The 22,366-nt window shown below is 48.6% G+C and overlaps 1 protein-coding gene across 2 annotated transcripts in view; it reads left to right on the top strand.

The window, feature by feature from the left end:
• Window positions 1-21,313, top strand: part of LOC140368735 (glutamate receptor ionotropic, NMDA 2C-like) — a 59,246-nt gene extending 37,933 nt beyond the window's left edge. For both annotated transcript variants that reach the window (XM_072455787.1, XM_072455789.1), the window contains exons 12-15: window positions 3,859-4,019; window positions 6,341-6,528; window positions 15,827-16,059; window positions 19,575-21,313. In XM_072455787.1, the coding sequence (XP_072311888.1) occupies window positions 3,859-4,019; window positions 6,341-6,528; window positions 15,827-16,059; window positions 19,575-21,041 (2,049 nt within the window). In that variant the 3' untranslated portion in view covers window positions 21,042-21,313. The remainder of the gene's footprint in view (window positions 1-3,858; window positions 4,020-6,340; window positions 6,529-15,826; window positions 16,060-19,574) is intronic.
• The last annotated feature ends 1,053 nt before the right edge of the window (window positions 21,314-22,366 follow it).

Consider the following 22,366-nt stretch of genomic DNA (forward strand, 5'->3'; position numbering starts at 1 on the left):
CTCTCTCTCTCTCTCTCTCTCCATCTCTATCTTCGTCTTTCCTCCTCTCTTTGACCTTCGCCTTCCTCTTTTCTCTTCACATATCTACTTCATTTACTCACCTTTCCTCATCTCTTTCTCTTCTCTCCCTTCTCCTTCCCTCTCTCTTTCTTTTCACCCTTCCTCACCTCATTCTTCTCTTGTTTCCCTTCCCCCTCTCTCCCGTCTCTTCTTTTTTCTCCCTTTCTTTTCTCTCCTCCCCTCTCTGCTCACCCTTCCTCACCTCTTCTCTTCCCCCTCTCTCTCCTCCCATTCTTTTCACCATTCCTCACCTCTTTCTTCTCTTTTCCCCCTCTCTCTTCTCGTCTCTCTTTCCACAACTTTTTCTTCCCTCTCGTCTCTTCTCTCTCTTCTTTTCTCTCCCTGTCTTTTCTGTCCTCTCCTCTTCCTAACCTCTTCATCACTCTTCTCCTCTCTTTCCTCCTCTGTCTATCAGCCGGACACAGCTTCAGCAGTGACCAATCGATCTTCTGCGTTAAACACAGAGGGCTTCTTTCACCCCGTGCCCGTCGATTCCCCCCCTGCGTCGCCCCGACTCGTTCAGGGTTAAAACAAAGCGGCGCAAATGTCAATCAATGACGAGGCACAAAGGCGAGGACACTTTAAAGGTTGTGGGTTCGACTCCCGATGTCTCCGAGGCGACGCTCTCTTTACAACGGCGTGAACGATGCACTGCTCCCAACGCCGCGCGGAACCTCTTCCTCTTGTTCTTTGTTCTTCTTTGTAGTTCTTTGTTGTTGTTTGCGGTGAAATACTTCTCGTATATATATATAGAGGAGCAGTATTCGCCCTGTTCGTCACCTTTCGTCATCTGGACAGGAAGAATAGCGTGATGTACTTCCTTTACTGCTCTTTTTTAAATCGGGCTGCCCCAAATAAATTATCTGTTTGCTGTAACCCGACCCAAGATTTTTCAAGTGGGTCGGTAAATTCTTATTTTTTTTACTTTGAAGGCAAAAAAAAAAAGTTCCAAATCGTCGCCATTTTTTGACTCGGAGTGACCGCCAGAGGTCAGGCTTCAACAGTCAATGATGGAAAAAGTCTCTATCAACCCGATCAGGAGACAAGATATTTCAATCGACCTTTTGTAATCCTTTATTTTGGTAGCGAAGGCAAGCGGGGGGAACATGCGGGAGACACGGGCGCCGCCATGTTTGTTTTGATGACGCTGCTGGGCTCCCAGAATGCAAAGCGCAGGTCAAATTTAGACGAGGGTGCATGAAGACGACGAGGGTGCATGAAGACGAGGGTGCATGAAGACGACGAGGGTGCATGAAGATAAGATAAGATAAGATATTCCTTTATTGTCCCACATGGGGAAATTTCATTGGTGCAACGCAGGTAGATACAGAGGTAGATACAGAAGAACAGAACAGATCACTTATAGGAAGTCTGAAAAACACTTTCAGTAGAAGATCTCCTATAAATAAAAACTCCCATAGACAAATAAATAAATAAATAAATACCATTGCGTGTGATCACGACAGTAATTGCACATGAATATGTGTCACGACAGCACATAGATTGCCCATGAATTCCAACAGCAATTGCACATGAATTGCACATGAATTCCAACAGCAATTGCACATACGACAGAATTGCACATCAGTATTAGGTTAGGTCAGTATTGCGACGGGATAACGTGACGATCTCCGGGTAAGACGACTGTTCTCTGCAGTTTCATGAGTTCCTCCTTTGTGGAAACGCGGTACGGCACCGGCCGGGGGGCGGGGCCGGAGTCGGGGGGCGGGGCCGGAGTCGGGGGGCGGGGCCGGCCGGGGGGCGGGGCCGGAGCCGGGGGGCGGGGCCGGAGCCGGGGGACTCAGAGCCAAGACACATCGCAACGACACGACGAAAACACTCAATCCAGCCGAATAAAGTCAAAACAAGTTAATTTAAAGCGATTCCAGTGCGTGTCCCGATCGTTCGTGAAGTTCCTCTTTCATATAAACGTGTATATAAACGTGTACCGACGACACGCCGTACTTTAGCGCGGCCGGAGGGCGCGGGGGGGGGCTGGTGGGCTCGCTCGGAGCTAGCTCACGTCACAACAACACAACGAACGCAACGAAAAACGCTCAAATCCAGCCGAAAAAAGTCAAAAACAGTTGAATTAAAAAACTATTCCAGCGCGTGTCCCTATCGTACAGTAAAATAGAAAAAATATACTAACTATATTTACAAAATATAGGAGATAAAGCACAATAAGTGTGAGAAAGAAGAGAGAGCGTTTACACCGGGCTGCCAGCTGTACCAGCGCCTTATGACGTATGAAGACGAGGGTGCATGAAGAAGACGAGGGTGCATGAAGACGATGAGGGTGCATGAAGACGACGAAGGTGCATGAAGACGACGAGGGTGCATAAATACGAGTGTGCATGAAGACGAGGGTGCATGAAGACGACGAGGGTGCATGAAGACAAGGGTGCATGAAGAAGAGGGCGCATGAAGACGAGTGCTCATGAAGACGAGGGCGCATGAAGATGAGGGTGCATGAAGACGACGAGGGTGCATGAAGACGAGGGCGCATGAAGACGAGGGTGCATGAAGACGACGAGGGCGCATGAAGACGAGGGCGCATGAAGACGAGGGTGCATGAAGACGACGAGGGCGCATGAAGACGATGGTGCATGAAGAAGACGAGGGTGCATGAAGACGAGGATGCATGAAGACGAGGGTGCATGAAGACACAGGTGCATGAAGACGAGGGTGCACAAAGACGACGAGGGTGCATGAAGACGACGAGGGCGCATGAAGACGAGTATGCATAAAGACGAAGGTGCATGAAGACGAGGGTGATGTGTTTCCTGAGCCGGCCCATCGCTCACTCCCACTCGCGTCCATTAAATCCATGTTACGGCGTCGTTTTGACGTTTCCGCGCGTGTAGGACGAGGAGGCTCAGAGCGCTGACGTATGACTTCATTAAGGGACTATACTAACCCTTTAGGGACTACATTAACCCTTTAGGGACTATATTAATCCTTTAGGGACTATATCAACCCTTTAGACGGCCTCGCGGAGCATAAATGATGGACTCTTCTTTATTGGGCTCAAAGCGGCGCTGGATTATCGGGATCAGGGCTCAAGACACGAGCTGCATTTAAAACAGTGGAATGTGCCGCGTTCACAAAAGCTTTCACGTCTCCACGGCGCCGTACGGTGGCCCAGAAGTGAAAAAAAATAAATACATTCTTGAGAAACAAACGAACTGAACACGCGCCTCTGGAGTCGGATATCCGCGCGGCGTTTGTGGACACGTCATTAACGCCCGTGCACGCTCCGTTTGTGGAGGTATTGATCGCCGATTGAGTATAACATTCAAATGGATGACAAGCTTTGGAGAAACGATATGCAAACTCTGACGAAACGATGGACACATTTTTGACAAAACGATCTAAAAACGAGACGAGCGCTGGATCCCGGAGAGACAAACGTGTCCGCGCTGACTCCGCCTCCGCCCCGCCTCCTCACACGAACACGCTCAAACGCGACGACGCAGCGAAGGGAAAAAAAGACGAAAAAAGACGAGGAGGCCGTTTTGATGATTCAGTTCATGATGATCACAATATGATTAAAAAAGAATACCGTCATTTTTAGAAGTTTTAGAAGTAAATCAAAGTAATTTAGTTTCTATCACATTCCTTGTTAAAAATGGACCTGGAAACGCTCTTTAAGTCTATAATATTCATACTTTTAAGGATCGTTATCTCAGCCTTTTGTGTCATGATTCGAGTTCTTTCCTCCACAAACGTCCGGACCAAACGAGAGCCTGACGCGGTCGTTCTGCTGAAACTAAACGGAAGCGTTGTGTGTTTCAGTTCCAGAAGCCTCAGGAGCATTATCCCCCGTTTCGCTTCGGGACGGTCCCAAACGGAAGCACCGAGAGGAACATCAGGAGCAACTACCCCGACATGCACACGCACATGATGAAGTACAACCAGAAGGGCGTGGAGGAGGCCCTGGACAGCCTCAAGACCGCGTGAGACACCGGGACCGGGACCAGAGACCAGAGACCAGAGACCAGAGACCAGAGACCAGAGACCAGAGACCAGAGACCAGAGACCAGAGACCAGAGACCAGAGATGAGCGACTGGAACCAGAGACTAGAGACTGGGACTAGAGACCAGAGAGAGGGACCAGGACCCCAGAGAGGGACCAGAGACAGCAACCTGGACCAGAGAGAGGGGCCTGGACCAGAGAGAGGGACCAGAGACCAGAGACCAGAGACCAGAGACCAGAGACCAGAGACCAGAGACCAGAGACCAGAGACCAGAGACCAGAGACCAGAGACCAGAGACCAGAGACCTGAGACAGGGACCTGGACCAAAGAGAGGGGCCTGGACCAGAGAGAGGGACCAAAGACCAGAGACCAGAGACCTGAGAGAGGGACCGGAGACAGGGACCAGAGACTAGAACCCTGAGACTTGAGACCAGAGACCAGAGACAGGGACCAGGAAAGAAATCCTCAAAACAACAAATGTAAAATCTGTCCTGGTTTAGTCCTGGTTTAGACCTGTTTTAGTCCTGGTTTAGACCCGGTTTAAACCTGGTTTAGACCCGGTTTAGAACTGGTTTAGTCCTGGTTTAGTTCTGGTTTAGTCCTGGTTTAGTCCTGGTTTAGTCCTGGTTTAGTCCTGGTTTAGTTCAGGTGAAACATCTAAACTGGATTAAACTTCTCGTCTCAAAGCCCAGAGTGATTCGTGAATTGGGTCAAAATGAAAAGTTGGTATTTTTAGATGAAACAGGACGAGATCTAAAATAGAACACGAATGTCAAACTGTTCAACCGATATTTGAGTTCCAAAGAGCTGGAGTTTCAAACAGAGACATCATGAATCAGAGGTTTCATATTCTTTATGTTTAGAAAAAGTGAAAAGAACATTTAAGCCTGGATTGTGCTCTGGTCTCTGGTTTGTCCACTTTTCACAGTCAATTCCGGGACAAACGACACTGATCCAGACGGACAGGATTATTTTTATTTTAGCCTAAAGTTTCATATATGCATCTGTGACAGTGACACTGGGACAAGGGCATCCAAAAGTAACAACAAGGACTAAACCAGGGCTAAGGAAGGGCTAAACCAGGACTAAACCAGGTCTAAACCAGGACTAAATCAGGACTGAACCAGGTCTAAACCTGGTCTAAACCAGGGCTAAAACAGGTCTAAACCAGGACTAAATCAGGACTAAACCAGGTCTAAACCAGGACTAAATCAGGACTAAACCAGGTCTAAACCAGGACTAAATCAGGACTAAACCAGGTCTAAACCAGGACTAAACCAGGTCTAAACCAGGACTAAATCAGTTCTAAACCAGGACTAAACCAGGTCTAAACCAGGACTAAATCAGGACTAAACCAGGTCTAAACCAGGTCTAAACCAGGACTAAACCAGGTCTAAACCAGGACTAAATCAGGACTAAACCAGGTCTAAACCAGGTCTAAACCAGGACTAAACCAGGACTAAACCAGGTCTAAACCAGGTCTAAACCAGGACTAAACTAGGACTAAACCAGGACTAAACCAGGACTAAACCAGGTCTAAATCAGGACTAAACCAGGACTAAACCAGGACTAAACCAGGACTAAACCAGGTCTAAACCAGGACTAAACCAGGTCTAAACCAGGACTAAACCAGGACTAAACCAGGTCTACCCAAGGTCCAAACCAGGACTAAACCAGGACTAAACCAGGACTAAACCAGAACTAAACCAGGACTAAATCAGGACTGAACCAGGTCTAAACCTGGACTAAACCAGGGCTAAACCAGGTCTAAACCAGGACTAAATCAGGACTAAACCAGGACTAAACCAGGTCTATACCAGGACTAAACCAGGACTAAACCAGGACTAAACCAGGTCTAAACCAGGACTAAACCAGGACTAAACCAGGACTAAACCAGGTCTAAACCAGGTCTAAACCAGAACTAAACCAGTTCTAAACCAGGACTAAACCAGGACTAAACCAGGACTAAACCAGGTCTAAACCAGGACTAAACCAGGACTAAACCAGGTCTACCCAAGGTCCAAACCAGGACTAAACCAGGACTAAACCAGGACTAAACCAGAACTAAACCAGGACTAAACCAGGACTAAACCAGGACTAAACCAGGTCTAAACCAGGTCTAAACCAGAACTAAACCAGTTCTAAACCAGGACTAAACCAGGTCTAAACCAGGACTAAACCAGGACTAAACCAGGTCTACCCAAGGTCCAAACCAGGACTAAACCAGGACTAAACCAGGACTAAACCAGGTCAGAAGCTCCGGTGTTGGATCCCACTCATCTTTAGTTTTTTTCTGGCAGGAAACTGGACGCGTTCATCTACGACGCGGCGGTGCTCAACTACATGGCGGGCAAAGACGAGGGCTGCAAACTGGTGACCATCGGCAGCGGCAAAGTGTTCGCCACCACAGGATACGGCATCGCGCTGCAGAAAGGCTCGCGCTGGAAGAGGCTCATCGACCTGGCGCTGCTGCAGTTCCTCGGAGACGGTGAGGCGGCCGCGTGCTTGTTCTGCCTGTGTCGCTGTGACCGATCCGACTTAGAAAACCAGTGAACGCGGCTTTAGTAGAACATATATTTGTACAATTATTACGATGGTTAAGATAGTTCGTTACAATAATGTTTTTACCGTATAGATGTTGTTTTGCCAGTCGTGTCATAATCAGATCTTTGCCATATTAAACACACATTAATTAAACAGGCAGTGTATTGAATCCACTTCATCCACAGATTTATTTTTTTCCCACAGAGACATAAAGATCAGGCCTTAAAGCAGTTTTTTGCATGAAAAGTGATTGATAAAGTAGCACCTTCTAAGTCTAATTTATTCGTTTTAACCAAAACATTATAATATTTTCATTCCAGTTAGATTTAGTTTACTATAAAAGTATATACAAAATCTCCTGTATATATTTTGTATTGTGTAATTTATTTGTCAGGGAAATGAAAAAAAAAACTTTTAAACCTGGCTCCATCAGTTTTGTTTTTTAATGTTCCAAATATGTGAGATTTTGTCATTGTTTACACTATAAAACATCTCATTTATGTAGATTACATGATCAAAATATTCTATTATGAGTTTCAAATCGATATGTGCACATTTCAGATTGTTCCCTCGCCTCCTGTAGTGTCTTCAGTGAAGTCTCAGGCTGATTATTATCTCTAATAAATGTGTCTGATCTTTGAAAATGTGTCATGGCCAAAGAATGATTGTGGCAGAGTCGCCGCGAACTCTACAACGTGAAAGAGCGTGACTTAAAATGTGCAAATATCAAATGAAAGCGTTTTAATTTGCAGATCTACAAATACAGAAGGAAAAATAGAGCTAATCACGAAGAGAAATGGTCAGAGAAAACGTTTGTAGATGACCTGGTGGAAAGTTTTTATAAATAACCTTAGAATGATCCAGAAAACAGGCTGGTGCCCCGTTTCCACTGCGTGGCTTCAAACCGCGCTCGTCTTTTCATAAATGATTCCTGCTTCATTCCTCGCGGCTTTGTCTGTGGAAAACTGGAGCTGTTCCAGTCTGAGGGGGAGGGGCCTTTCAGAGTGAAGAGTTAATATTCTCCAGACAGCAGGGGGCGCTCTGATTATCCCCCCCACACTGAGCTTTAGCCACACACACACATGTTAGCATAGCTCCAGGACGCGTCCAACCTAATATCCTCCGCGCTCCGCAGCTTGAGAACCCTGCGGTTTTGGGGTAAATATAGGGGTGTGTTAGCATATGTTTTAGCATGTGTGTTAGCATGCGCGTTAGCATATGTCTTAGCATTAGTGTTAGCATACGGGTTAGCATCTGCTGCCACTAACAACGCGCCTGTTCAGAGGAGAAAGAGTGTCGCTGCTAAACCAAACAGGAAGAGCCTGATTTTGAATGTCAAAGAACAAACTTTATTGGCAAAATCAATGACGAGAGCTCACAAGATCAGAATTTGAATTTGTAATTTCAGTAAAAACAACTATAAAGAAAAAAATACGACTGCACTTACAAATAATGCATGACATTTGTCCTTTAAAACAAGACAAACATGCTCGATTTAGGACTGATCCACCGTTAAAAAAACATGCTTCGACTTCCATCCTAAAGTCTTATTCAACCCAGATGGAAAACTGTCTCTCGGATTGAAGTCGTATCATAATAAAAAGTCAACAAAAGAGCCGTGGAACAACCTGATAAGCTGCTCCTGGTGAAACTCTGTCCATGGGTTTGAAATGAGAACCGGTTCTGGTGGAATGTTGAAAGTTACATCTTCAACTTTGCCCAATAGAAAAGCGGACATAGTTTTGCTGAGCGAGCGACGTAAAAGAGAAACAACCAAATGCTAATTTCTGCTGGTAAACAATATCGTGCCATGGCAACAAAGATTAGACTTTATTTAGTGGAAAAGCAAGCGGTCCCTACACAGAACCAGTCCAGAACCAACACAGAACCAGTCCAGAACCAACACAGAACCAGTCCAGAACCAGTTCGGAACCAGCACAGAACCAGCACAAAACCAGTCCAGAACCAGTCCAGAACCAGCACAGAACCAACACAGAACCAGCACAAAACCAGTCCAGAACCAGCACAGAACCAGTCCGGAACCAGCACAGAACCTGCACAGAACCAGTCCAGAACCAGTTCAGAACCTACACAGAACCAGTCCAGAACCAGTCCAGAACCAGCACAGAACCAGCACAGAACCAATCCAGAACCAGTCCGGGACCAGCACAGAACCAGTCCAGAACCAGTCCGGAACCAGTCCAGAACCAGTCCAGAACCAACACAGAACCTGTCCAGAACCAGCACAGAACCAGTCCGGAACCAGTCCAGAACCAGCACAGAACCAGTCCAGAATCAGTCCAGAACCAGCACAGAACCAGTTCAGAATCAGTCCAGAACCAGTCCAGAACCAACACAGAACCAGTCCAGAACCAGTCCGGGACCAGCACAGAACCAGTTCAGAATCAGTCCAGAACCAGTCCAGAACCAACACAGAACCAGTCCAGAACCAGTTCGGAACCAGCACAGAACCAGCACAAAACCAGTCCAGAACCAGTCCAGAACCAGCACAGAACCAACACAGAACCAGCACAAAACCAGTCCAGAACCAGTACAGAACCAACACAGAACCAGCACAAAACCAGTCCAGAACCAGCACAGAACCAGTCCGGAACCAGCACAGAACCTGCACAGAACCAGTCCAGAACCAGTTCAGAACCTACACAGAACCAGTCCAGAACCAGTCCAGAACCAGCACAGAACCAGCACAGAACCAATCCAGAACCAGTCCGGGACCAGCACAGAACCAGTCCGGAACCAGTCCAGAACCAGTCCAGAACCAACACAGAACCTGTCCAGAACCAGCACAGAACCAGTCCGGAACCAGTCCAGAACCAGCACAGAACCAGTCCAGAATCAGTCCAGAACCAGCACAGAACCAGTTCAGAATCAGTCCAGAACCAGTCCAGAACCAACACAGAACCAGTCCAGAACCAGTCCGGGACCAGCACAGAACCAGTTCAGAATCAGTCCAGAACCAGTCCAGAACCAACACAGAACCAGTCCAGAACCAGTCCAGAACCAGTCCGGGACCAGCACAGAACCAGTTCAGTTCACGAGCGAGCGGCGCCGCTTCTCCTCCGCTGCACCGGCGTTTCCGTGTCCGATCACCGGCTCCACCACGAGCGGCACGCACCGCCACGAGCCGCACGCACCACGAGCGAGCGGCGCCGCTTCTCCTCCGCTGCACCGGCGTTTCCACGCCCGAACACCGGCTCCGCGCTCCCGCACCCGCCGCCCCGGAGGTCTGTACCTGGGCGAAGGTGTGGCCCCAGCCCGCCACAGGAGCAGACACGGAGAGCGGGGCACCGGCTCCACCCGGAGAAAAGCAGCCCCATACAACCAAGGTACAGCCCCGTTTCTCTGCTTTCCCGCTCCACAGACGGGGGCGATCTGGTCACAAAACTGGACTCAAATGCGTCTTGATTGGGCTAGAGCAACGCCGGCGTCTGGTATGTGGACTGCCGCTTCTGTCCCAACGTCTTTGTTTTGTTAGTCGTTTCCATTGTTTGTTTTGTTCCCGCGTCTCTGTGTTGTCTTCTGTCTACATCCCTGTTCCTTAACTTCATCGGACATTACTGCACCGTCCATCGCTCATCTCCTCCCTCACTCCTGGACTATCTACTGCCCTAGCCGCCAGCTAACAGCTGGCTTAACACCTGCGGAGGTCCGTCATGGTATCGTGGGGCCTCCCTGCCGTGCAGACAAGGTCTGGGGCAACCAACGCCACTCACTCCACCAGCTTCAACACCCGGTCCACTGCTGCTTTTTCACAACTCTCTGCCCACCAGCTTCTAGTTAACCAGCCTCTAGCCACCGCCAACATTCTAACTGGATTACTCTCATCTGCTGCTACGTTCCATCTCCTCCTCGGACTATCACTCCCACGCCTCCAGGCCACCGCTCCACCAACTTCTCGCCTACTCACCTACACCGCTGCTGACCTTCACCTCCTCAACCATAACCACCGTCTCCCAGCTGCTGCTGCCTCTGCAGCTAGCTCAGCTGGGATCCTTCGCCGGCCCCGCTACATCCACAGGGGCTCTGGTCTCTCCCATAACCAACACTCCAACGACGGCTCACCTATCCCCTCACTCTGGACTAGTTTTCGCCCCCCTGTCACCCCCACCTGCCGCACTGCCAACCTCAGCAACCTCCGCCCCCCCACCCCTGCGCCCCCATCCATCTCCGCGCCCCCATCCATCTCCCTTGCACTGCTGAACTGCCGCTCCCTCGCCAACAAATCACCTGTTATATCTGAACTGCTACTGGACAATAACATTGATCTGCTTCTCCTCTGTGAAACATGGCAACAGCCCCTGGACTTCTATGCTCTCAACCAAGCCACTCCCTCCAACTACACTTACACTGCCAAACCCCGCCTCTCCGGGCGTGGGGGAGGTCTTGCTGTTATTCATAAAAAATCTACATCCATCACTGAACTGAACCTCAACCTTCCATCCATCTCATCATTTGAATACCTCGCCTTATCCCTCCCCAACTCTATCACCGCTATCCTGATCTATCGTCCCCCAAAGCCCCACCCCTCTTTCCTCACTGAATTGTCTGAACTCCTCACCATCGCATCCTCTCTCTCTGCCCGCCTCCTACTCACTGGTGACTTCAACATCCACATTGACTGCCCCAACGCCCCACTGACATCCGACTTCCTCTCTCTCCTGGACTGCTTCCATCTCACCCAACATATTGACTTCCCCACCCATACCAAAGGCCACACTCTGGACTTAGTCTGTTCCTCTCTCCTACCCATATCTAAGCCCCACCCCCTCCCCTTCCCACTCTCTGATCATCTCTGCATCCTTTTCTCCGCCCCCCTACCCTCGCCCCACAACCCCAAAAAACGCACCATCACCTACCGCAATATCAAGTCAGTCAACCCCCTCACGCTCTCCCAGCTCATATCCTCTGCTTTCCCCCCTGACTCCCCCCCCTCTTCCCCCGACGACTATGCTGTCATGCTCAACACCACCCTCTCCGACTCCCTTGACTCCCTAGCCCCCTGGAAAACCTCCTCCCTCTCATACATCAACCCCGCCCCCTGGGACACCCCTGAACTCCGCACCATGAAGCAGACTGGCCGCCAACTCGAACGACTCCTCAAAAGAACCCGCCTCACCGTCCACGCCGAAGCTTTCAAATTACACATCTCCTCCTACCGTGACGCTCTCCAAGCCGCCAAATCTGCCCACCTCTCCACCCTCATCAACAGCTCCCACCGGAGCCCTCGCACCCTGTTCTCCACCGTCAACAAGCTGCTCCAGCCACCGGACATCACTCCACCCTCCTCCCCTGACCTCTGCAACTCTTTCCTCCTTGCCTTCAATGACAAAATTTCCAAAATCAACAGCTCCATGACTGCCGTCTCCATTAACTCCATCACCACCCCCACCCCTGCCCCCCCTCCGCTCCCTGACCACCCACCCTTCCCTGCCCTCACCACCTTCTCCTCTGTTAACTCCTCTCATATCATAGACCTCATCACCGCTTCCAAAACCACCACCTGCTCTCTCGACCCCCTCCCAACGAATCTAACCAAGGCCTGCCTCCCTGCTCTCATCCCCCATCTCACCACCCTCTTCAACCAGTCTTTATCCCTCGGCCATGTTCCTTCCATCTACAAACTGGCCTCCATCACCCCCATCCTCAAAAAACCCACCCTAGACTCCGCCAACCTCTCCAACTACCGCCCCATCTCCAACCTGCCATTCCTCTCAAAAACGCTGGAACGCATCGTCGCCGCCCAACTTCACACCCACCTCCAGTCAAACAACCTCTATGAACCCCTCCAATCTGGCTTCCGCCCACTTCACAGCACTGAAACAGCCCTGGTCAAAGTACTCAACGATCTCCTCACCTCTGCAGACTCCGGGGCCCTCAACATCCTGTTACTACTAGACCTCAGCGCAGCCTTTGACACTATAAACCATTCCATCCTCCTACAAAGGCTGCGCCAACTGGGTGTTGAGGGCTCTGCACTTGACTGGCTCACATCCTACCTTACCAACAGGCAAGAGTTCATTTCCCTCTCCGGTCACTCATCCACCCTCTCCCCAGTAACGCAGGGAGTCCCCCAGGGCTCAGTCCTCGGCCCCCTCCTCTTCATCTGCTACATCTTCCCCCTTGGTCACATCCTCCGCCAACTCAACCTGGACTTTCACTGCTACGCTGACGACACCCAGATATACCTCACCACCAAATCCACCCAAAACCCTCCCCTCAGCCACATCGAAACCTGCATCTCTACAATAAAATCATGGCTCACTCTCAACTTCCTCAAACTGAACAGTGACAAAACAGAGCTCCTCCTCATTGGCACCAAATCCACTCTCAATAAAACTGGTCCCTTCTCACTCAGCATCGACACCTCGACCATCACCCCCTCTACCCTGGTACGCAATCTCGGTGTCATCATGGACCCCACCCTCTCCTTCACTCCCCATGTCAGCCACATTGTCAAGACCTCATACTTCCACCTCCGCCGCATCGCCAAAATCCGACACTGCCTCACCCTCCCCGCTGCTGAATCCCTCATCCATGCCTTCATCTCCTCCCGCCTTGACTACTGCAACTCCCTCCTCACTGGCATCTCCTCCCATTCCCTCCACAGACTCCAAATGGTCCAAAACTCCGCTGCCCGCCTCCTCACCCACACCCGCCTCCTCACCCACACCCGGTCCCGTGATCACATCACTCCCGTTCTCCGCTCTCTCCACTGGCTCCCCATCAAGCAGCGCATAAACTTTAAAATACTCCTCCTCACCTTCAAAGCTCTTCACCACCTTGCCCCCCCCTACCTGTCTGACCTCCTCATCCCCCACCGCCCCTCCCGAGCTCTCCGATCCTCCTCCTCTCTCACCCTGACTGCACCAACATCCCGACTCAAAAGTTTTGGCGACAGAGCATTCTCCCGAACAGCACCCCGACTCTGGAACTCCCTCCCCCAACCTGTCCGCCACTCTCCCTCACTCACAACATTCAAATCCCGCCTAAAAACATACCTCTTCACCCAAGCCTATGACCTCCCCTACCCCTAGCCTCCTCTACCCCATTGCCTACACTTCTACCCCCTGTTACATCCCCATCTTTTTCTCTCTACTTCTTCTGTCTTGTTCATTTTATCTGTATATTAATGTGTTCTGTACGTGTTGTCCCCCCTGTCTGTAAATACCCCCCCCTTTTTTATTATGTTCAGCGTCTTTGGGTCACTGAAAAGCGCTATATAAATAAAAGTTATTATTATTATTATTATTAGAATCAGTCCAGAACCAGTCCAGAACCAGTCCAGAACCAACACAGAACCAGTCCAGAACCAGTCCAGAACCAGTCCAGAACCAGTCCGGGACCAGCACAGAACCAGTCCAGAACCAGTCCAGAACCAGCACAGAACCAGTCCAGAACCAGTCCGGGACCAGCACAGAACCAGCACAGAACCAGTCCAGAACCAGCACAGAACCAGCACAGAACCAATCCAGAACCAGTCCGGGACCAGCACAGAACCAGTCCAGAACCAGTCCGGAACCAGTCCAGAACCAGTCCAGAACCAACACAGAACCAGCACAGAACCAGTCCGGAACCAGTCCAGAACCAGCACAGAACCAGTTCAGAATCAGCACAGAACCAGTCCAGAACCAACACAGAACCAGTCCAGAACCAGTCCGGGACTAGCACAGAACCAGTTCAGAATCAGTCCAGAACCAGTCCAGAACCAACACAGAACCAGTCCAGAACCAGTCCAGAACCAGTCCGGGACCAGCACAGAACCAGTTCAGAATCAGTCCAGAACCAGTCCAGAACCAACACAGAACCAGTCCAGAACCAGTCCAGAACCAGTCCGGGACCAGCACAGAACCAGTCCAGAACCAGTCCGGGACCAGCACAGAACCAGCACAGAACCAGTCCAGAACCAGCATAGAACCAGTCCAGAACCAGCACAGAACCAGCACAGAACCAATCCAGAACCAGTCCGGGACCAGCACAGAACCAGTCCAGAACCAGTCCGGAACCAGTCCAGAACCAGTCCAGAACCAACACAGAACCTGTCCAGAACCAGCACAGAACCAGTCCGGAACCAGTCCAGAACCAGCACAGAACCAGTTCAGAATCAGTCCAGAACCAGTCCAGAACCAACACAGAACCAGTCCAGAACCAGTCCAGAACCAGTCCGGGACCAGCACAGAACCAGTTCAGAATCAGTCCAGAACCAGTCCAGAACCAACACAGAACCAGTCCAGAACCAGTCCAGAACCAGTCCAGAACCAGTCCGGGACCAGCACAGAACCAGTCCAGAACCAGTCCAGAACCAGCACAGAACCAGTCCAGAACCAGTCCGGGACCAGCACAGAACCAGTCCAGAACCAACACAGAACCAGCACAGAACCAGTCCAGAACCAGCACAGAACCAGTCCAGAACCAGTCCAGAACCAGTCCAGAACCAACACAGAACCAGTCCAGAGCCGTTGGTGGAAAACGGGTAAAAGTGGTGAAAATCTTAATTCTAAACAAACTATTATATTTTGAATATGTAAAAGTCACAGATAAGATAAGATAAGATAATCCTTTATTGTCCACACATGGGGAAATTTCATTGTTGCAACGCAGGTAGATACAGAGGAAAAGGACAGATAACGTATAGGAAGTTTAAACTAACACTCTTAATAGAAGAACTCTTATAAACAAAACCTCTCATTTCCTAATAAGGAATGGAGGGGAAAAATAAAGATAAAATAAAAAACGGCTAGTGTAAGACAAGATAATACTAATAATAATGGTAAAATAAACACTCTATTTTCATCAGTTATATGCACATGAATGTGACATTATTGCATGTGAGCACGACAGTAATTGTGCTAAGATGAAAAGTAGCTTGAAAATACACCTAATACTGCTTTGTTTTTCTTCTACATCAGATGAAAAAAACAACACTCTTAATCTATCAGTTTAAGTTTGTATTTGGTTTAATAATTTGTCTCAACTCTTCATATATTTTGACTCAAGGTGCTTTCAGAAGTACTTTGACACGGTGAAGTACTTTGACACAGTGTAGTACTTTGACACAGTGAAGTACTTTGACACGGTGAAGTACTTTGACACACAGTGAAGTACTTTGACACACGGTGAAGTACTTTGACACGGTGAAGTACTTTGACACGGTGAAGTGAAGCTAGAAATGCCCCTGTTTTTTCGCGGTGAAATGAAACTCTGGTCGGTTTGTTGTTTGGCAGGCGACACGGAGCGCCTGGAGACGGTGTGGCTGTCGGGCATCTGTCAGAACGAGAAGAACGAGGTGATGAGCTCCAAGCTGGACATCGACAACATGGCCGGGGTCTTCTACATGCTGCTGGTGGCCATGGGGCTGAGTCTGCTGGTCTTCTCCTGGGAACATCTGCTCTACTGGAAACTGCGCCACTCGCTGCGCAAGAACCGCAAGACCGACTTCCTGCTCGCCATCAGCCGGGTAAACCGTTAACGCTCAGATGAATCACATGAACGTCTCTGGTAAAACTGCAAAAACATGTGGCAGACCTTGCACCTGAAAAGCATCCATGTGGTCCACGGGTTATCTGAGATGGGAAGTCGGGGTTTGATGCGCTTTTATCTCGGAAACTCTGGATTTTGACGTCACCAGAGCCTGTCCAACCAGTCCCTTCTATTCTGGTCGAATGCGGAAGCGTCTGGGATCGATAGTTGGGCGTAAAATAAAACGAACTTAGAACGGTCCAATCGCAGAGGCTAATTTGTAGCACGTGTTTCTCACCAAAAGATAATTCAGAACTTTAAAGCTTTGCAACACTCTTTGTTATTCTGGTTTACTTTTTTTCTTGAATTCTTCCACGTTTGATTGGACACGAACGGACCCTGCGTTTCTCTGATTGGTTAATCTGCCACGCCCTTTGCAAATTGAGAAGATATAATGTGATTCCATTGTCAAAGCGCGTAGTCTTGGCTGATCTGGCAACCCGAGGTCCCTCTTTAACAGCTAAACGCTATTTGTTTTGGAAAACATCCAGGACAACTGACAGTAAACCCCTAAATATAGTAACATTTAGTCAAAAAGCTCACGTGTTTAAGTTAATTGACGTCAGGTCGGGCAGCAGCATTTGACCAGACTTCTCAAATTATTTTCTTGACTCGTGCGACCTTCATGTGCATTTTTCAACTCGTGAACGCACTTTAAATTTGAATGAAGGCAAGGGAAGGCGAGTTTGTTTGTAGAGCACATTTCATAAACAAGGAAATTCAAAGTGATGAAAAATGCATTAAATTAAACAACGGCTCTGCAACATTTGGCGTTGTTGGCAGGATCCACAGTTCCTCTGCATTCCTGTTTTTTTTTTTTTTTTTTAATCTGGTGATGATTGTTTTCTCCCACAATTAATTTGTGAATTTGTCTTTTCTTTCAACATTTGCATGGCTTGTTTTTAGATAATCACCAACTAAAATAAACCTACTTAGTTGCAAACCAGGAGGACTTGAAGGATTAGAAGAAATGTATTCTTAATCCCAGCTAAACCATGACAGAAGTAGAACTAAACCAAGTCAAATTAGAATTCAAGCGCAACCAAATTAGAAATAAACAAGATCTAAATCAGTTTTGAACAAGGATTAAACCAGGACAAAACCACAAAACTAGAATCTCTCAGGGCTTAACCAGGATTATTTGTATTATTTTTGAAGGACAAACCGAGGACTGAACCAAGAGTGAATCAGAAAACCACCGACCTACTAAATGAGATAAACTAATTACTTTCAGTCATTGTTATTAATTATTAGTTGCAAAATAATTGTATAGAAGCCAATGTTAAATGAGTAAAAACTCTTCATTCAAGTAAAACGATTCCCTTTATCATTAATTTAAAAAGTAATTGCTTGTGTTGTGTTGTATTGCTCTGTCTGTTTGCTCTGATTGGCTGCTGTAGCGTGGATTTTCTTTGGCTAACGATCCGGCGTGGCGTCGCTAATTGTTGAACACTTAATGCTCGGTTTGAGTTGATTCCTCATTGAACAAACTGCTCCTCGCGGCTTTGGCTTTAGCGCCTGAAAAACGAACCCTAATCGCTGTTTATGTGCGTTTAATTACACATCGCAGAGGGTCGTGTGGAGAGGCTAATGGAGAAACTACTGGGTCAAAACCAAATATTCACGGCTAATCAGGCTAAATGTGTCAAGACTGTTCAACATAAGATGGGTAATTTAATTTAGAGGGATTAGATTACATGTTTTCATCTGCAGAAGTCAGAAATGGGATGGGAGTAGTTATGGTGGTGGTAGTAGTAGTAGTAGTAGTAGTAGTAGTAGTAGTAGTAGTAGTAGTAGTAGTAGTAGTAGTAGTAGTAGTAGTAGTACTGGTGATCACATGGTTGATCAGATTAAGGGCTAAACGCTCCCAGGGGGCCGGACTCTGTGCCCGGACGTCCCACCGGCGGCAGGCTCCGGCTTTGACCCAGTCTGGAGCTCTTTCTCTGGGACGAGCTCTGAGAACGCGGGCTGTTGTCGGAGTTTTGGGGTGAATGCATAATCAATCTGGGACTATTTTTAAATTGTTTGTGCTCCGACGCCCGCAGTCGGATGCAAATTGTGTCTGATGTGGTCTTTTGCCACTTTTATTTTATTTTGTGGTATTGACGACCTAGATTAGAGCGACTAGAACCAGTGTGGAGCTTGAAACTGTCTGAGTCAACGGACGGTGGATTTAACTGAATTATTGACACTTTTGGAGAACAGTCATCCTGGTCATATCTAAAGAACCGGACACAGTGACATGGATCATATTTGCGACACTGTATACGTCTTTTTTCTTTAAAGTCAGTGTAATCGGTGATGTGCCGCTGAATCGTGTACTTCAGATTAGAGTAGACTAAGACAAAATTTGTTGATCCACAAGGGAAATTACTTTGACACAGTCACTCGCACGTCACACTATAATTAACCAAATACAAGAAAATCATAATCAAAATAACAAGACGAGTCAAATAAATTAAACCAGTATTTGGCGTAGATTCAGGATAACATCATAATCCCACATTGTTCTGGTCATAAATACCATTATTAATATCCTTTCATCTTCAACTAAATATAAGGAGCAGAACAAGCAATCTTATAATTCACAACAGAATTTAACTGTCGCATAATTACTTTGAACAATAATTTGTTTCATAATTGAACTTCAATTGAGCTCGTCCCATGTTATTTATGTTGCACAGTTGCAGAAATGTTCATCAATCTGTGTTGTCCTGGTTCAAATAAACAAATAAATAGAATAAAAATAAACCTACATTTTATAAACGACTTTTTTCTGCCTCAACTGCAACATTAAAGGTTGAATGGACGATTTTTTTGGCACAAATCTGAGTCTTGTTTCCTCGTGGCGTGGACTGCCGATTAGTCCTGCCACGTATCAATCATAAAACGCACCTACCGCTCACCTGCAGCCGCGTCAGGCTCGTCCCCACGTTTCCGCGTGCCTAAGCGCATGGATCTTTCATAATATAGTTCCCTCAGTGTACGGGGCAAAATGAAGACGGAGAAAGACAGTTCGAGCTGACGCAGAAGTGGACAGAAATCTACGGGAGACGAGAGATGTGATGCGATCTGTCGCGCTAATAAACAAACGCACGTGTGTGTTGTATCGGTTCCGCCTGTGTTCTCAAATCGCCGAAAAATTGTCCATTGCGCCTTTAATTGCACAACATGTATAAAAAAAAAAGATTATTATCAACAAAGAGATCATACTTTTCCATCTGCATTATTATTATTTATTTATTCATTTAGGCAGTTATTATTATTTATTTATTTATTATTTTGTTTTGTTTGGGTATTCCTACTTCTTTGTTTTTTCTGTTATTTCTGTTATTTTACAGATTGTTTTGCATGTAAATGGTCAAACTTAAGAAATAAAAACTAATCTATACAACAAGTACAGTACGTAAAAATGTGTTTCTTTAATTAGTTTTATGCTTCTTGTATTCTCAGGGCATCTACAGCTGCTTCAGTGGCGTGGAGGACACCGGCCGCTCCTCTGGCCTGGCTAAACCCGACCTGACTTCCAACTACGCACAGGCTAACATGCTAAAGATGCTACGGACCGCAAAGGGCCTGGTTTCCACCGCTAACGTCGAGGGCTCTCTGGACAACGCCACCAAAACCATCGAACATTTGACCCGGCACGGTACCAGCGGCTGCGGCACCATTCGGCACAACGAAGCCGTCCCCAGCGGATTTGCGTACGTTTCCGAAAACCATGCGTCGTTACCGCAGCGGTCGCTAACTCCGCCTCTAGCCGTACAGTCGCTAAAGCAGCCGAGGCAAGTCTGCCGACCGACGCCGCTAAGGTACACGCTCCCGACAAGATCCACTTCCTGTTTGTATGACCGTCCACTTCCTGTTTCGAGCCTAAGCAGTCCTCATTTAGCCATTAGCGAACCTTTGCCTCACCAATACCCACATAGTTACCAAACCACCGGACACGTCTACATCGACAACCGTTCGCAATCGCCGTATTCGGGTTACAATGAGCTACAATTACCGGACATCTACGCATCTCACCCGGCAACTGTTCCGGCCAATATTGCAAGACGCAAGCGCAGATCAAGAAGTTTCCAAGATGGCGAGCGAAGGGAGCAAGAAAAAGTGGGAAACGTTTATTTGAGTGAACTCAAAAGCAGCCAACTTGAAGTAAATCACATTTCCGCACCTAGCGTTGACAATATCTATCAAAGAGAAGCCGTTTGTCCAAGAGTGGATAACTATTGCTCGTGGCCTCCTGAAGACCTTGTCATAAGGGGAAGGCGAAGAAACCGTAGGCCTTCGTTTTTGAAAGCAACCTGGGGAAGCGAGCAGATCCAGCCAGTCGACGAGTTGCAGTCGTCTTTGTCCACGTCCAGCCAAGCTTTACCGGATTTGTTCCCATGCGTCGTCGCTCAAACGACGGCAGGCAAAGCTTACGGCGCCAACCAGATCCGTAACAACCTGTGCTTGCCGAGGAACCAAGCGTACCTCCACATTCGGGAAGACCAGCGCAAACCGAACGGACGCAAAGGGCAGAAGCTCAGATACTCGCAGTCAACCCATTTACCGACGTACGGAGAAGCGATCCGACAAGGCGCCGTCGGAGAAGGCGTCGTGCGGAGGGCGACCAGCTTGCTGAGCAGACAGTACGCGCACTATTTGAACTCGTATCCAGGTCTGCCTCTGTATCATGGGCCGTTGGACGTGCAGCGCCACAGTCAGGGGTGTCAGCTGTTAACGTGCGGCGCGGGGCAGTGCGGCGGCAGCCAGAGGGCACTCTTGTACGCAGACGCAACTGGGGTGTATGCAGGGTATGGTGCGTACCAGGCACCAGACGCGACGGCGGTGCCCGGAGGAGGACTGCAGCCTGCGGGGAGCCCATGTCTGCTGAAGCCCTGGAGGAGACTGTCCAGTCTGGAGTCAGAGGTGTAAAGACTTCAAAAACTAAAGCGAAAAACTACTGTGGAAATAATAATGTATGTTTCTTTGTCAATTGATTGATGTTAAAATGTTGGAGACGATTCCGGCGCCTCTTTTCCACCAAGACGACGTGACGGCGAGGCACAAGATATCAGAAAGTAGTTTCTCTTGCAGATCATGAATAGCACTTAATGCAGTAAATACAGTCCTGAATGTCGAAGTGAACGTGCTGGAGTACATTTAGACTAGAACAGTGATTTACAAACAGTGGTTTAGGGACCAGATGTTCCACTTATCCAGGGCTGGATCCCAGTCGCAGCACCCTGAGCAGGGACTCCCAGGCTCCCCTCTTCCTCCAGCTCTTCCTCCAGCTCTTCCTCCCACGCTTCCTCCAGCTCATCCTCCCACACTTCCTCCAGCTCTTCCACACAATTCCTCCAGCTCTTCCTCCCACGCTTCCTCCAGCTCATCCTCCCACACTTCCTCCAGCCCTTCCACACACTTCCTCCAGCTCATCCTCCCACACTTCCTCCAGCCCTTCCACACACTTCCTCCAGCTCTTCCTCCCACACTTCCTCTTGCTCTTCCTCCAACGCTTCCTCCAGCTCCTCCACACACTACCTCCAGCTCTTCCACACAATTCCTCCAGCTCTTCCTCCCACACTTCCTCCAGCCCTTCCACACACTTCCTCCAGCTCATCCTCCCACACTTCCTCCAGCCCTTCCACACACTTCCTCCAGCTCATCCTCCCACACTTCCTCCAGCCCTTCCACACACTTCCTCCAGCTCTTCCTCCCACACTTCCTCTTGCTCTTCCTCCAACGCTTCCTCCAGCTCCTCCACACACTACCTCCAGCTCTTCCACACAATTCCTCCAGCTCTTCCTCCCACACTTCCTCCAGCCCTTCCACACACTTCCTCCAGCTCATCCTCCCACACTTCCTCCAGCCCTTCCACACACTTCCTCCAGCTCATCCTCCCACACTTCCTCCAGCCCTTCCACACACTTCCTCCAGCTCTTCCTCCCACACTTCCTCTTGCTCTTCCTCCAACGCTTCCTCCAGCTCCTCCACACACTACCTCCAGCTCTTCCACACAATTCCTCCAGCTCTTCCTCCCACACTTCCTCCAGCCCTTCCACACACTTCCTCCAGCTCATCCTCCCACACTTCCTCCAGCCCTTCCACACACTTCCTCCAGCTCATCCTCCCACACTTCCTCCAGCCCTTCCACACACTTCCTCCAGCTCTTCCTCCCACACTTCCTCTTGCTCTTCCTCCAACGCTTCCTCCAGCTCCTCCACACACTACCTCCAGCTCTTCCACACAATTCCTCC

Source organism: Eucyclogobius newberryi, unplaced genomic scaffold (assembly GCF_026437365.1).
Source record: "Eucyclogobius newberryi isolate DKJ021-1_F unplaced genomic scaffold, fEucNew1.0.hap1 SCAF_20, whole genome shotgun sequence".
Classification (NCBI taxonomy): domain Eukaryota; kingdom Metazoa; phylum Chordata; class Actinopteri; order Gobiiformes; family Gobiidae; genus Eucyclogobius; species Eucyclogobius newberryi.